The sequence below is a fragment of the Pithys albifrons genome, chromosome 2, assembly GCF_047495875.1.
Source record: "Pithys albifrons albifrons isolate INPA30051 chromosome 2, PitAlb_v1, whole genome shotgun sequence".
In the NCBI taxonomy this organism is placed as follows: Eukaryota; Metazoa; Chordata; class Aves; order Passeriformes; family Thamnophilidae; genus Pithys; species Pithys albifrons.
The window spans coordinates 55,790,352-55,807,539 of record NC_092459.1 but is presented as its reverse complement, the minus strand read 5'-3'; the positions used below and the strand labels follow the sequence as shown (position 1 = coordinate 55,807,539).

The 17,188-nt window shown below is 35.7% G+C and overlaps 1 protein-coding gene across 3 annotated transcripts in view; it reads left to right on the top strand.

Annotated features, from left to right (window-relative positions):
* Window positions 1-17,188, top strand: part of MED23 (mediator complex subunit 23) — a 38,369-nt gene that overhangs the window by 873 nt on the left and 20,308 nt on the right. For 2 of the 3 annotated variants that reach the window (XM_071549090.1, XM_071549092.1), the window contains 11 exons: window positions 723-754; window positions 859-946; window positions 1,720-1,844; window positions 1,982-2,093; window positions 2,850-2,948; window positions 3,473-3,574; window positions 4,341-4,410; window positions 7,861-7,973; window positions 9,151-9,246; window positions 9,782-9,799; window positions 16,201-16,401. In XM_071549090.1, the coding sequence (XP_071405191.1) occupies window positions 723-754; window positions 859-946; window positions 1,720-1,844; window positions 1,982-2,093; window positions 2,850-2,948; window positions 3,473-3,574; window positions 4,341-4,410; window positions 7,861-7,973; window positions 9,151-9,246; window positions 9,782-9,799; window positions 16,201-16,401 (1,056 nt within the window). The remainder of the gene's footprint in view (window positions 1-722; window positions 755-858; window positions 947-1,719; window positions 1,845-1,981; window positions 2,094-2,849; window positions 2,949-3,472; window positions 3,575-4,340; window positions 4,411-7,860; window positions 7,974-9,150; window positions 9,247-9,781; window positions 9,800-16,200; window positions 16,402-17,188) is intronic. The other variant, XM_071549091.1, reaches the window with a different exon arrangement.

The window sequence follows — 17,188 nt, the reverse complement described above, 5'->3', positions numbered from 1 at the left end:
GGCTGCCAACCAGCACCCCCAGAGCTCTCTCCAAAGGGCTGATCTCCACCCAATCCTCTCCCACTTTATCCTTGTGCCCAGCATTACTCTCTCCCAGGTGCAGAATCTGGCACTTCTTAAATTTCATGCCACTGATTGCCACATCCTTCTGTAAAGCCTCTCGTCCCTCAGAGAGTCAACACATCTCTCTGTTCAGTATCATCAGCAAATTTGCTAATGGTTCGTTCAACCTCTGCATCCATATCATTGACAAATGACCTTAGAATTGAGCCCAGAGGAATACTATCGGTGACCTGTCACCAGGCAGATGCAGACCCACTCACTTCAATCCTTTGAGCTCTGCCCTTCAGCCAGTTCTTCACCCGGTGTGCTGTGAACTCCCTCATCCCACCGTTCAGCAGCTTATTCAAAAGGATGCTGTGAGGGATGGTACTAAAAGCGTTGTCCAGAAAAAGTACGCCCACTGTTTTCCCTTTGTCCTCTAGCCATGTGATCTTATAATATAGATATTAAATGAGTTAAACAGGACTTTACCTTAGAGAACCCAAGTCTGTGAGTCCTTAAGTCACTGTTTTGTAGAGCACAAATGAATGAGCATCTTGGTCGATATGAGAACCTCATGGTTGGAAACACAGAACTGACAGTAGCTGATAAGGTTCTGGTGGTGTGATACTCATAGAAAACCTTTTAACAGTAGCTCACTCGGGGTTTTTCTCTTACAGAAAACAGAAGTGATTGAAGAAGCTTTTCCTGGGTAAGTGTAATATTAGTTTATTCGTCAAAGATTTTCTGCATAATTGTATTTTTCTTCTTGTTTCATTGTGTACTGCTAATAACTGATGTTCTTATTTGCATTAGTATGTTTATGGACACTCCTGAAGATGAGAGAACCAAACTGATCAGCTGCCTGGGAGCCTTTAGACAGTTCTGGAGCAGTCTTTCCCAGGTTAACATTTTATTTGTTGCTTACATGTACTTTAAGTACTTCTTTTAATATACACATACCCTGTCCATTAGACAGACACTTAAGCTGTAAGGTCTGTGTCCACTTATTCAGAATCTGGTTTTAGATATTGCGTAGTAAAGAATATAGGAAGACATTGCAAGAAAAAAATTAGTTTTGAGATTTGTTACATTATATAGTTGTTCAACAGAGGTTGGTGTGCAATGCAAATAAAGATAAGCAAATGGAAGTATGACAGTAACAAAATAAACAGATAAAGGTAGTTTGTTACATATTGTCTGTCAGAAGTGAATAAGTAGGCAAAATTAAGGAAAAAGAAAAAAGGTGTTTTTATATCCAAAAATTACCTTCCAAAACCTAGGTAATTTCAGGCACTGTTCCATAATTGGAGACCTGGTCAACTTTGTTTTCATGGAATTTGATTATGACTGTAAAGGAAAAAATAATACATAACATTTCTATCTTACTTTATTCTGTGCTAACTTATATGTGACAAACAAAGTTGACTGTAGAAATCAGTGGTTAAGCTGGGAGATGTTTCCTGGACTGAACACCTGAACAGCTTCTGTTAGATAAGTGAACTTCTTCAAAATAAGACCAAAAGACTTGTAGGAAAAACTGTAGGCTGAACAGCTGGATCACTTCTACCAATTCAGAGTCTTGTTCTTGTGTTAGTTTCATTTCTTTGTAGTAGGATACTCTATGCATTTTTTAATTTGTAAATATATTCTTTCTCCACCCTACCACTTTTTCAGGAGTCCCATGAACAGTGCGTCCAGTGGATAGTAAGATTCATTCATAGCCAACACAGTCCTAAAAGAATTTCTTTTCTTTATGACTGCCTAGCAATGGCAGTAGAAACTGGACTTTTGCCACCCAGGTAAGCTATGTTGGAATGACTTGATAAGATTCATGGGAGTTGTAATATTGGATGTATTTTTATAATGACATTATACAATTAGTACTGGAAAACATGTGCTTATTATCTGTCATTCACTCTTGCATTGTCTTCTCTAGGATGGTTTGTGAATCTCTGATAAACTCCGATACGCTTGAATGGGAAAGGACTCAGTTGTGGGCATTAACATTTAAACTGGTCCGGAAGATTATTGGAGGTGTAGACTACAAGGTATCTTCCACCCATTCCATTCTCTGTGCTAAAATATGTTATTTTGTAGCTTTGCTTTTATGATTTTATGTCAGAGACATCCAATCATTCAAAGTCTGCTTGGCTTACAAGAGAAAAAAAAATTCAGTGAGACCGTTTTTTCATTGTTGAGCTTTACCTTAAGAGGTAATTTTGCATTTACAATATAACTCTTCTTACTCTTTTTTTGTGTTATGGTCACCTTTTTTCCTTTCTCAGTTGCAAGCTAAATAACCCTAATGCAGTTGCAGAAGCAGTATAGGCATGAAATTAATACTACCAAGCAGCATGGCTGAAGTTCTGTCATCTGCTTTAACCTCTCTTGCTACTTAGGTTCTGAAAGCTTAGTCTTTGGCAGAGTATATCTCCAAGGGATGGAGAAGGAAACCATGCATGTCTTGCAGAGAATCACCTCACCAGCACTGTTGATCGTGTTAGAGCAAAATAAAGTACAACATATGTGCATGTCAGCCTGTGCAAGGCATTGTAGGTTGGATGTCTCTGCATCCACATCAAAATAGCAACAGTTACTTTCTTGTCTGGGGCATCCTAAGGTTGAGACATTCCGAAGGAGTTTTATGTCATCAGTGTTGAAATTCTCAGTAGCCCTTTGTCTTCTGAGACGTAGCAACAAAGAGCTAATTCTGTCAAAATATTGTCTGATCATACTGATTCTGTAATCTTTCTGTCAGAATTAAAGAATGTCTGGGAATGTTAATTTTATATGCTTTCTTTTAGGGTGTGCGAGACCTCTTGAAAGTGATCCTAGAAAAAATCTTAACAATTCCAAACACTGTGAGCTCAGCTGTTGTACAGCAGCTTTTAGCAGCAAGAGAGGTAACTGTCGAATGTTATACCACTGTAGAGGCCTCGTGCTGTTGTTACCAGTGAGTTTCTAATAGCTGGAATGGCTCTGAGCATTGGTATAGTTCAAACGGAAAAACTTAGTCATTGTGCTCTAATTCTGTACTGTAATTGCATTTTATGCAGTTAGCAAAGCAATTTTGTAAATATCATAAATAAGCATTAAAATCCTTAACAGGAGAGTCAGGCCCAATGTTTGACTTACTTCAGGTGAGATGTATGGGATTTAATACTGAGATTAATTTCTTTAATTTTTTTTCTTAGTGAATAAAAATAGTAATTGTTGTCAGTACTTTGTAGGCAGACATAGAGGCATGGTTTTACTTAGGCTTGGACAGTCTAATTTATGCTTGTTCAGTTAAAAACAAGTTTTACACTAACAGAAGTATTTTCATTGTTTTGCCTGTTGTAATGGGCTATCTCAGATTAATAGACAGACTGCACCTTCATTTACCTTATCCGAAGTATTTTAGACCAATGTATTTTTTCATTTATAGGTGGTAGCCTACATTTTGGAAAGAAATGCATGTTTGTTACCTGCCTACTTTGCAGTTACCGAAATCAGAAAACTGTACCCTGAAGGAAAACTTCCTCACTGGGTAATGCTCTGATATCAAGTAATCTGAAGTTTTCTTGCACACAAAACAAAATTACTTTTATTTTTTCATAGCAGAATTTATGTGAAGATTTAAAGTCTTGTATTTAACAGTCAGCTTTGTGTTTAATCATATAAATTAAGTTGTAGGCTTGATGGGGTTGTGGCAGCAGCCCCCTGTGTTTAAATTCAGTTACACAAAAATATTTGGGGTTCTGGTGCCATGACAATGATCATTGCTTCAAAAAAAAAAGGTAATATTGATCCAGTTTTTAATTTTGTATTCTGTTACAATAAAATGGTGTTGGGAAAAGGATAAAATCTGGACTCCCTTGAATTAATGGGAAAATTGTTAGCGACTTTTCAGACAAGATTTAAACTAGCCTGGGTCCATTGTCTGTGTGAAAATGTTATTCAGAGGCAGACAGAGATATATTGTGAATGAAAGTTATAGCTTGTCTTAAGTCACCTATTACCACGTGTTAAGTATCGAAATAGTATAGTTTGCATAGGAGAAGCAGTTCTTAGGTAAACTCACTTGAGAGCAAGCTGAGAAGAGTGCTTCCCACACCTTCTTTCTAACATCATATTTTCTTTTGGGGTTTTAGGTTCTGGATGATTTTTCTGACTCGTTGAAATGGTAGTAAGCCAGTTATTTTAGTAGAATCCTTTAGTTTTATTAAAATGTGTCAAATTTTCTTAAGTCTTAAATAGTCCTTATCAGTATCTGGGACTTAAATCCTTCTTTTTTTCCTCCTTTTCTCACCCAGTTACTGGGTAATTTAGTGTCGGATTTTGTGGATACCTTCAGACCTACAGCAAGGATAAATTCCATTTGTGGTAAGAGAATGACTTAATAAATGACTTTAAAATAATTTATTTTTAACTATTTTATATTTTGTTTCTTAAAACATTTTGGGATATATATATAATCTAAGTTAAAATAATTCAGATCTTTTGTTTCATGTAGTATTTTTACTCTTGTCTGTTCTCAGGCTTGGTTCCCTTCAGTTTTTGCTTTTGTCCTGGGTTGAGCTGGCAAAACGCCAACTGTCCAGGACAGAGTGAAAGGGTTCCTCCTCCCCCCAACCAACCAAGGGAAAAAGAAGAGAGAGAGAAAAGAAAAACCTTCAAAACCAGGTTTATGGTGGAACTAACTACATGTATTTATACAGAGAAGAGAAAATTAAGAGGAAACTACAATATAACACACACTTACACAAGTTACATATATATATAACAAAGGCATAACTTTCCACTCCCCAATTAATACAAAGCCCATTACTCTAAATTCATAAGCACTCCAAAAGACACTCAGCAAGAAAGAGAAAGTATAACAACAAAGTATTTCTACTTCCCTGAATGCAAACAAAATGCAAGCACAGGCAACAGGAGCAGGGCCTAGCATAGTAGAGAAGCTGCTAGATGTCCTCCTCTTAGTGTAGCCATGATGGAACTAACTAAGCCACTCCCACACACTGGATTTTACACCCTTTGAGATGACGTAGTATGGTATGGAATACAATATTATTGGCTGGAAGAAGTCAGCTGTTAGCTAGCTCAGCCCAGCTTAAGTCAGCTGACAATCCTAGGCCTAGCTGAACTTTAAAACCTAAGTTTAGGTCCACCTGGCTAAACCCATAACAGCTTTGAAGGGGAAAATTCCTGTTGATAAGGTTGAAATAATTTTTTGCTACAAGCTGGTAGTGGAAGTGTACTACCTGTTACATGATTATATATTTTCTAACTACTGTAGATGTTAAGAAAATAGTAAGTTTTCTGTGCTCAAGGATTTTCGAGTTAATACATATCTACTGATGTGTTAGTCATGGAGTGTTTTCTGACTTCAATTTCCATTGCAGCTTTTGTAGCTGCTCAGCCCTCTCTCTGTTGTTGCAGGCTTCTGTGTGAACATTTTCTAGCTCATATGAGTACTGGTTCTACTTTCCTGTGAAAAAAATGCTCATCTTTGTTTATTGTTAGAAATCTGACTATCAAAATTTGGTTGTTACTATGATGCTTGCTGTATTATTCTTCAATAGATAAAACTGTCTTATGTTTGCTTTGAGAATTAAGTAGTTGAATAACAGCTGCATTATTTCTTAGATTTTATTGCAACTGAGCTTTTTCAGTGCAGAGATTAAGAATGTAAATTCATCTGTAATGTTCCAAAGCATTTTGTTTCAGAAGCATGTAGTTATTCTTGTATTGAAAGTGTGGCATATCTTTTATTTATGTGACTCATGGGGATCACACACAAGTTTTTCCAAGCATTATATAGATATGGTTGAAGGGAAGAAATAATTTTTTCTTTACTTCTTGTTTTATCTGATAATAATATGGCCAGTTTGGATAATAGAAGTCATGGAATTTGAACTGTTAGTGAGAGGTCAAAGTTGAGGCACCTAAATTTAGATGCTGATATATGCAAGTGTGCTTGGGGCCTATGTTTAAGCAACTGAAATAAATCCCAGGTGTCTAATCTACACTAACAAGTTGTCACGTGAAAGGGAGGAGGGAGACAGAAATGCAAAGGTTTGTACTCTTAACTGTAATAATAGAAGTTATTAGCTATAAGCGCTCTTAGACAATCAGAGCCTTATGTTCCTCAACACAGTCTGTGAACTAACGGACAGCCCACAGGTTGGAAGGATTTCTGATTTCTAACATGAAGCCACACTTAAGCCAGAAAAGAACTTTTCTCACAACCACTCCCGAAATAACATTTATTAATACAAATATGTGACAGTTATTGTAGGTTTTGCTTTGCCGGTGATAACGTTCAGCTGCAAGATTGTATTTAATTGATAATAAAAGACCCCAAAAGAAACCAGCACAAAACACATTCTACAGAGACAAACACACTAAACTCAAGTTACAATACACCAATGTATCCCATTTTCACGACAGACAGAAACTAGCAACAAAGAACTACTAACTAAAAACACAGCCACCTAAAACACTTATCTAGACACTCAAGAACATAGAACAATAAAATATCTTGCACACCACTCTCTGTAACAAAAAACAAGAGGAAAGAACAGAGCTTCTTTTTATCAACACACATGTTGAAAAAGAAACTGCATATTGAAAGTAAAGCAAGTTACTGTAGTTGCAAAACAGCTGGTCTTAAAAAGTAAGAATAGCAAAAATCAATAACCAATATAAAGTAGCAAAGTGTGAAGCAAGTTACTGTTATTAGTATTAAGGTAGCAAAACACATTAAGTAAAGGAAATGCTTATAAAGTAAGAATCAAAGTAGCTGTTAGCATACGATGTAAGATAGAATGTATAAAGTAAGAAAGTAAGGTTAAGAAAGTAAAGTTAGAAAAAATAGAAAGCACATGGTCTTCTCACCCCTACATTGTTCCAGGAGGAGGAGGAGACAGGACAAGCTGCAGCAGTTACCCTCACAGAGACGCTGGCATTTTTGCCTCTCCTACTGGGGTTTAAACTCGAAACACTTTTTATACTTTTTTTTTCTTTCATGCGGTTTGTGTGACTAAAAGTCAATCTTGTGGTGGAGTGATACAGATGCCCAAGGGGAGGTGGCTCCTTTGAGCAGTTATAGAAGATACCGCAAAGGGAGGCTCTGCTGTTTCTTAACACTCCACCCTTTGTTAATCTCATCAGTTTGAAAGGTTTTTGTTCTCTGCCGGAGCACCCCTCCAGGGGCTGAGGAGTCTCCCTCAACCCATGGGCCTTATCAGGGGCCATCACCCCGCACATGTGTAAATTTAGCCTGTAAAACACTCTTCCTTTATGATCAGCTGGATCACGTTGGTCTATGCTGACTGAATTGACTGGATCTCCATTGACTGTAATTGGAATACACAGGTTTGTATTTCACTAGTTTACTGAACAGAATCTTGCCCACAGGGTGAATCAAGGGAAATTGAAAGACTAGGTTATGTACTTAGATTTATAATAGCATTTTCTTTGTGGAAAGGATCAGTGTACTAAAATCAAATCCCTAGGTCAAGCAATGTCAAGGGAACAGTTCTGGTAACCTGAAAGGGTACTTTTAGAGTGATATTTGCAAATACTTCTATTTTTATGGTACCAAATCTGAATAAATGGGGATTTTACTCAATAGGTATTTTATTAGTTGAAAATTGATTAGAAAAAATATCAGCAAAAAGAAATCAGCCTGAAGCAATCCTATGGTAAAAAACTATAAACAGTGGAAATTTAAGGAGAGTGTAAAAGTGACTGGAGGCCAGTTTTGCAGCAAAATGATCAGGGAATAGGTCAGTTTCATTGGTTTAGAATTTATGTTTCATTGCATAGGTCGCTGTAGTCTCCTTCCTGTGGTAAATAACTCGGGTGCCATGTGTAACTCATGGAAGTTGGATCCTACAACCCTTCGTTTTCCTTTGAAAGGTCTCTTACCGTATGATAAGGTATGCCTTATTAAACTTCTTAAACATGTTGTATTCAACAAATATGAAGCTTCTGTATCATCTTGCAGGGAGGAAATTTCAGCTGTGAATATCCAATTCTTCCAGTCAGGCTAATGTTGAAGGTGTAGATGTTTTCACTGTGTAATGTATTTAAATGATTTCAAGATCTATACAGAGGACCTTTAAAGTCGTGTGGTATGACTGCTGCCCTGGATGCTGAATGACATGAGACATAATTTAACGTACTTTGCAAGTGTGTGCATGTGAGAGAGCCAGTGAGAGCAGAAAATTGATTGAAAAAGTAATTAAACAGTGGCTAGATGGAAGAGAATGGGAAGGTAATTTCATCTTTTCTGTACTTTTTGTTATTTCATGGAAAAGATAATTTTAAAATTCAAACTTATAAGTTAGCTTATTTAAAGTTAAAACTCTGGATGTCAAATAGTGTTGTACTGAAGGACTTTAAAAACTAAAGAATCAGGAGAAAAATCCACATTGTCCAGCATGTCATTCCCTGTATCCTTAGTGTCTAAGGAAGGATGTAAAGATAGTGTATCTATTGACATGTACAGTGTTCACAATCTACAGCAATTACCATTTTGTGTGTTTCCTGAGACAGATGTGGTTTCTGTGTATTTAGTAATCCTTCAAAGCAGACTCTTCTTGAGCCTCTTTAAACTTTTGTCATCTTCAACATTCCTTTGACAAGGAGTGTCACAATTCAACTTCATATTCTTTGAGGAATCAGCTCCTTCTGTTTGTTTGAAACTCAGCTTCAGAGTATGGTTTTTTTAAAGTGATTCAGCTATTGGAAGATGCAGTGAACAGCTGTTCCAGATCCGATTTCTTCACACTACTCATGATTTTATTGCCTTTTGGTCGTATACGTCCTCAGTTGTCTTACCTTGTTTCCTTTGAGTTCAAGGCTGATCCAAGAAGTGTGCCATCCTTTTATTGGATGAAGAGTGTACTTTGATCCTCACAGAATCTGCCACTTACTAAGAGCTGTGATTATTTCCTCCTTTTGGTTACCAGAGACAATTTGCCAGATAATACATATCTGCATAAATTAAACATTCATTCTTACATTACTTAATTCACTTAAATGTAAACTCAGTATTAAACATAATCTTGAGGCAACATATGTTTGTATGTGATTGCTTGTTTCTTTTTCAAGGATCTGTTTGAACCACAGACTGCTTTGTTGAGATATGTGCTGGAACAACCGTATTCAAGGGATATGGTCTGCAATATGCTAGGTCTGAATAAGCAGGTACTGTACTGTGCTGTAACATGATTTAATTCTGCATAGAATCTGCACTATTCTTTTTCTCTTTTCTTTGCTATAGCTAACTAAGCAAAACAGTTTAGGTACAGAGAGTGATTTTTTTTTTAAATAAGATCATAGTAGGTTAATTGGACCTGTTATTCCTATCATTTGTATATTGCTTTACGAATGTTAAATTGAAAAATAGAAATTTAAAATATGATTTTTTTTTGCATTGCTTTTTTTTCCTATAAGGCCAGCCTCAAGTACACCTTTGACAGACAGTAGGAGACTGGTTATTGTTCATTATTTTTAAAGCATTGTTATTCTCTGTTATATTGGCATGTTATCGTACTAGAATAGTTAAAAGCTGGGTTTTGTTTTGTTAACATTTTTTCTTTTTATACCTTAGAATGGGAGGGCTTAGTCTGACTTGGGGATCCTTGAGGCTGGCCTCATAGTCACTGTTTTGTCTTTTCTTTTTTTCTTCCTTTATTTTTGTTCTGTCCTGTCTTGTCCTGCCCATCCTCCAATGCTCTAGACCTTGAACATTGCTCAGGTATGTTCACAACCTTACTGTTGTATTGTGACTAACGATACGCTGGCCGCTTTGTAGCCACTGATTCCAGTTAGAGAATACATGTACAGTCAGGGCTTGAAATTGGCAGGACTATTAGTCAAGGGCAGAGTCTCACTACAGATCTCTAGAAATATGAGAGATGTAGCACAAAGCTTAATAGTCAGTGGTCCTTTGATCCTAAAATTTTCATTGGAATGGACTATTTCCTCTACCAGTCATAACTTTTTACTTTGCTGGAATTTTCAGATGAGGAGAGATTCTTAGTTCAAAATTTCTTTCCTTAAGCAGGTGGAAAAACATCCATTGGACTTAATTGTAAAATTATAAAGCTGTAAATACATAATTTTTTTTAGAAAAGGTTTACTAGTGGAATTTCCTTATCTTTAGGAAGCCTCTATAAAACTTCCCAACAGACAGTTATAATATTCCCCGAGCTAGGGGAAAGAAAAGTCATGCAGAATACCACACAAAAAGTAGTTCCTTAAAATTTTAACTACTTGTTTAGATAAATAAATGTCTGAGGAAATCAACCAAGTGGACTTCTGCTTGAAATTCGAACTTAAGGGTGTTAATATTTACAGTTTATCCCTTGTTACACTAATAATTTCCACACCTACTTTAAAAAACAGTGTTAAAGATTTATAAAATAGCGTTGCTGTTTGCAATACTATAGTGAAGGTTGTGTCAGTGTTTCCATTTAAGAAACTTTTTTCAGATTTGTAGCTTGACTATGAAATTTACATGATCCTGAAACCTTGTGTATATTTCCCATTGTAAGTGAAGTACACCACTGCTTTTTCTGAATTGGGACAGTGTTTTTCAATGAGCGGATTTCTACATCTTGGCAAACAGTACTCTGTGTTGTATATGACAATCTTTTGTACTTGAGACTTAAAGCAGCTGAAATGTTAAACCTTGGAAATGGGCTGCTAGGTTTACTGTTTTAATGAATAGTATTTGTGTGTCTATTTCTGTGTCTGCATTGAGTTAATAATCAAACTGTTCCTCTACCCATCTTGTATCTGGTAAATTATACAAGATCTAGACTAAAAATATGTTGAACCAATTTTGTTCTTTTAACTATGGATCGTCTGTGCTTTCAGGTCAAAAAACATTTATGTTAAAACTATTGGGTTGGAACTCCTACTTTACTGTCCTCTAAAAATAATTGATGTAATGAAATATATTAAACTATACTTCTTAAAATTTGTTTACAAGTATAGGGATGCCTACACAAAGTTTCATCCTGGCATGAATTTTTATGGCCAAGGAACAAATATGAAGAATGTAGCTTATAAAGGAAATGCTGACAGAACATGAACTATAGCTGTGCTGCTACAGTTACACCAGCATAAAGATGTTTGGGCTGTTGAAAATTTGTGAGTTGAAAATATGTGAGTTAAAAATACAAATACAGGGATGGGTGGTATAGTCATATAGAACAGGAAATATGTTCTGTTTAAACATTAATGTACTCTACTTGCAACTATGGAAAACATTAATTTTACTCGCTTTTAGGTATGGACTTACTTCATGTTATAGTTGAGTTTGTTAATGTAGCCACCTGACAAAAATAATAGCATGCTTTTCAGTTGTGTAACTGTATCAATGCTTTCAGTAAAATGATGCATAATTTTGTATTTTGTTACTAGAGAAATAACTTGCAGAAATGAACTGTCACTATAATAGAAGTACAAGTAGTAGTGCCAAGTCTTGTTTCAAAATAAATACAGAAACACTGCAAAGCAATGATCATTATTTATTTATGATCATTAATTATTTATGTGAAGTTGCTTGTATGCCCTGTCAATCATTTACACAGATCCAGTTGCAGGATTGGAGCCTTCATTTGAATCTTTTGGCATCAAAATCTAGGTATGGTTCAGCCAGATTTGTCCTAGTTCTCAAATATTCTTGAAGATGAACAACAAAATGTTATGTTCAGTCTTAACTAAGCAGATACGTGTTAGACAACTGTTCACTCAAGCCATCTCTGAGCTGTGTAAAAAACATACAAATCCATCTGTCCTGTTAACCTTGCAGGGAGAAAATGAAGGTAAAATTTCATACATTTATAGATTCATGTGTTTCTTTGAGGATTCTAAGTTTTCTTGTGGAGTGAGGTTTTCTAATGCCCTTATCAAGTATAAGGCTTTAAGTCCAGATGTAATAATACCAACTTCAAAATGTTGCTTCTGTTGGTATTCTGGGGACTTTGAGTTTTTGCTACTGTATACTTCTTTGTGGGACAGTACATACTCTTGTATACCTGTTTAATCTGTGTATAGGAAGTAGAGATTTAAATTGTATTTTATCATGTATGTTATCATGGTTTGCAGTTGGACTCATCTTAAGGATCTAAATGATTCTACAATTGTATGCCAGTTTATATGTTGCTGCTCGCTGGGCTGTTACTTCCAGTTCTTAGTTATCTTTTAAATAATTTTTGTGAACCATGTAACAGTCTGTTTTTTGGAAAATGATTCAAAGTGTCTTAGTGCACTGATACCAAATTGAGATTCAGTTTAGGGATCCTACAGTTGGTTCTTAAAATGGAACTTATCTTAAGGACATGAAGTCACTTTGGATGTTTTGGTTTATATCTTTACTTTCTCTGTATGTTCAGACTTTCATGAAAAACAAAAAGCCATTTTAGCTTGCATAATTGCAATTAGAAACCTATTGCAGTCTTCTAAACAAAAAACTTTGTTACTTTCATTTCTCTGGTTTGGGGAGTATTTGAAAGAGGTGTAAGTTTCAGATGTCTTGTTTCTGTAATGTTATACAAAGTTTTAGTAAGAAGCAGTTGTATTATTGATTTTGTTCTTTAAGTAGTATATTTGGTTGGTCATCCTTTAAACCAGCAGTGATGATCTGCAGGTTTGAGTAGAAAGTTATCTATGCCATACTCCGTTCAGGTGAATGTGCAGTTGTGTTCTCTCCTATCTACAAACCAGGATAATTAGCTGGGAAAGCTGTTGTTTATTTCATGTTGGTCACTGCATTGTGTAAGCAGAATCATTGTCAGAGGAATGACAGAATGCAATATTCAAAAATTGACTTTTGCTTTTATTTTTAAAATGTAGATTGATGCTGGAATCTTACTATCTAATTTTACCTGCTTTAACATGTCAAAGTACTTAATTTAAGGGGTGTGATTGTTTTATATGTATTTCTAATTGTAAGGGTATACATTGGGAACACTCAAGTACAAATTTATTGTTGAAACATGCTCCATTTTTTTAATGAGGAAAACTTGAGAATGGCTACCAAATTTGGTAGAAATAGAATCAGGCATAATATAAAGAATAAGCTTTAAGGTTTTGTGTTTTCATAGCATGCAGTTTTGGAAAATGGAAGTGTAGGAGTAGGTCTGTCTGGTATTGACTAACTTCTGGCATTTTGAATTGGACTTTCAGAGACACCATTTATCCATTTACTATTGTAGAAATCTGTGGTTTAGTCTTCTGAATCCATTTTTTAAGTATATTTACTAAATCCTGTTTGTCTAAAATATTTGAAAGCTCTCAGTTTTTAGCCAGCCTTACCAACTTTTTAAAATACTTTTTTTTTAGGAAACACTTCTAACCACTCCGTATGCTCCCACCCCCCCCCCACCCAAAAAAGCCCCAAACCCAAGCCCAAGTAAGAACAACAAACCACCATCTAACAGAAGCTTTGATTCACTTAAAGAAGCACCAATAGTCCAGTATCAGAGGGCTGGTCTCGAGAAATTTAGTATCAAGGTTTTTTCCTCCCCTGTGTTTCTCTATGCTTTAATAATGTTTCCAGTGAGATTATTTGTCAGATATTTAAATGTTATTTTCAGGACAAAACAGAGAATATGTGTTTGCATAATCAAATTATAAAAATTTAAGTAATTTTCTCTTTAGGAGAAAAGCAAAGTAATTTTGAACGCTATATTTTTCCATATGTAATCTAAAACACTGTTGCGGGGTTTTTTTGTTGTTTGTTTCTGTTTTATTTAAGTCATACCAAAACATATATTCCTACTCATTTGTGAGGATAATCAGCTCTCACCTATATTTTTATTCATCTCAGTATATACTGAGAAGCCAGTTCTGAGCAACTAATAAAACAAGGACCCAATCCTGCAAATTCCTTTGTAGCACAGTACTTTTTTTCTGAGTTCTTTAAAACAGTAGATACAAAATCTGTGCAAAAAGGTATATTCACTGAAAATACAGGAAAAGAAATTGCCAGAAAATTAAATTAATGAAGATAGAACAGGAAGTATTGTTATATTTCTTACTGAAATTTGTTCTTAAAGCAATAATAGTACAACTTGCAGCATAAAAAATTGAATTAATTTTTTTAACTTTCTGGCTCTCAAACTTTTCCCATTCTTCAAATTATTCAGAATAGTGAAAATTCCTACTGGAAATTCTGGCTCTCTTTTTAGCAACAATATTTTTCCTAATGTATTCTTTGAATATCTTTATTCTAAATTAATATAGCCTACCATGGTTAGGCTTTTGAAATTAACCCAGTGCTTAGCATTAAATTTCAAGCCCTGTACATAGTAGTTTTGCATGCTGGATTATAAACTAGTCTGTAGTGTTGTCTGTTGCACCCTGCTCTGCTTCATAATTAGTTGCTTTGGGAGGGGGAAAAACTGAACTACAAAAGACCTGAAGTGTTCTGAACTGGTGGTGATAATACTACTCTGTGTAAACCTGTACCGTTGATCTGTGATAATGACATTGCGGACTGGAAGAAAAGGTATAATCAATGCTTTCTGTTTTAGTTAGAGGTTTGTGTTGAGCATGCTTCAAGAAAGCACAGCTGGAATTGTAGCTTTCTGCAGTTTTGAGCTGGCGAAGAGCATGCAACAGGAGATGCTGTTCACTGTATTTTGACAACTTTTCCAATTCTTGAATTCTGTTTTAAATTGAAGAGAATCTTTTTCAAAGCAAAAGACTACCATCAATGAAGGTAGAACAAGCATCTCCTTTCAGCATCTCTTTATTTTTATTATATCTTTATGGATTAAAAGGGATTTCTTTAGGCTGCCTGTCTAGTAAGTCAAAGAACTCATCTAAGGCATCCCTAAAATGTTTTTAGTATTTCAAAGATATTTTAAAGCTTTTGTTACAAACACCTTTTTGCCTCTAGAAAGGGATACTGCATTTTCATGTTTAGTGTTTGAGCAGCTCAGCTCTGTTTCTTTTGTATCATTAAAGTAATAATTTTTTCTTTAAGGCTGCATTATGTTACAGGCATCAGGCCAAATAAATGAATAAATAAATGTGACCATTCTGGAATACAGGTTGCATTGTAACAAACAGATTAGATTATTTCTGAAGTGCTAGCACTTTCTGAAATAAGTTTAATTCACGACAAGCTTTTATCCTTAGTAATAGTATGTTATATGAGTGTTGTAACAATAAAAATGCAAGGTTATAATAAAAGGTTGTTGCCTTAAAGAACTTGTAACACGTGACGGTATCCTTGATGGTCTTAAACTGAAGATCTCTAATTGCATTCCAAATCACAGTTAGTGGGCTCGCTTTTACATACACTTGTACTCACATGTATCTGAATATGTAATGCATTCCTTACTTGATCATTGCTAGAAGTCGTTAGAGGTGGTGTGTATTTTTATTTATTTCTGGATTTGCATAGCTCAGTGTGAAGATTGTGGCAGTCTAACATCTGAACAGCTTGACACTGTGATACATGATTTCTATTGATAGTATGTAGAACATGCCACTGGTTAATTTTCAAGCCTTTTTGATGTTGCCTTGTAACTTGTGGTGCTGTGTCAATAGGACAGCATCTAATTATAGCAGTAATAGCTAGATGTTAATTCTGCTGGTAGTTGTAAGCTGTAGGTGAGCCCAAAATCAGAGTGAAAAAGGGAATAGTTATTAAATACTTGCATTAGGTATTGGGATAATTGCTCTGCATTTGGTGGTATAATTGATATATCTTTTTCTTTGTGGTGATCCCTACTTTTGAAAAGAAGGAAGAAAAAAACCCTAATGAAGCCCAAAAGAACCTCCACCTGTATGTTAAAAGAATGGACTTGGTTTTCTGTGAATGTGAGATCAAAGAAATAACATTCTGCTTGAATTTGTTTTAAAAAAATCAACAAAATCCCCAGATTTTATCTGTGCGTTGATGAGCTGTGTTTTGGAACTGAGTAGGGAATTTGCAATGTATGATAAAATGTAAAAATCATTGTGACCTGTAACATAGTGCAGCTTTAATACACTGGCTTATCCTTAACTTAAATTCAGACTTCATCTCATGCTTCCCAGCCTTCTGTCAAAATACTGTACTGTAACTGCAACTGTGCAAGTTTTGGAGTTGATGGCAAGGCTTTTGGAATACTGTATCTGATCTCTGCCTTACAGCACAAGCAACGTTGCCCTGTGCTGGAGGACCAGCTGGTGGATCTTGTGGTGTATGCCATGGAACGGTCTGAGACTGAAGAGAAATTTGATGATGGTGGAACCAGTCAGCTTCTGTGGCAGCATCTCTCCAGCCAGCTCATTTTCTTTGTGCTCTTTCAGTTTGCAAGTTTTCCTCATATGGTCCTGTCACTCCATCAAAAGGTAAATTGTTTGTATCAGTCCCACATGGTAAGAGGGATTTAAAAAACTAAACTAGTATTTTTAAAGAGTCACTCATCCCTGCAAGAAGTACCTTATGTGCAAGAATTAATTAAATTTTTAATAATGGTGCTCTGTAGAAGTAAGTCAAATTCTCAAGTTAGTGATGTGAGATAGGTCTGGTTTTAATGTATTCAGTTACAGGATGTTGCTTTATACCTGGATTCAAAATGTGTGAATAACTAGAATAAAGAGATAAACTGGCATAATTCAGAAGATCTAAGTACTGTGCTGTTGCATCCAGTTTACATCTGAGTTTCAGAGAGGGTGAACGCGCTGTTCTGTTTCTGGAGTAAGAAAACATGCAATGTAAATGGATGCAGAAACTTTCTGTTTGTCTAATCAATGTACTCAAAGCAATCTAATCAAAGGTAATTTGTCCCATTACAGTGATATTTGGCAATCACAGTCCCAAGTTATTATTACTTTCTAATAATAATTCTGTTAAAACGGATACTAGTATTTGCCCTTTTCTCTGGTGTTCAATGCCTCTGAATTCTGAGGGTGGTGATGCCAGTCCTAAGAAGAGAAAGGAGGGGTTACAGTCAGTCAGCAACAGTCTGAGCTCTTTGCTGAGAGAGCTGTATGCTATTGACGGTAGGAAAGGGGTGTTCTTTCTCCTCACTACAGGATGAGCTTGTGACTACTTAGATACAGTTTCTGACATGCACTACTCGTTGCTCCATCTTCCTTTGCCCACAGTTCCATGTTACATAAAAATGTAACTCTG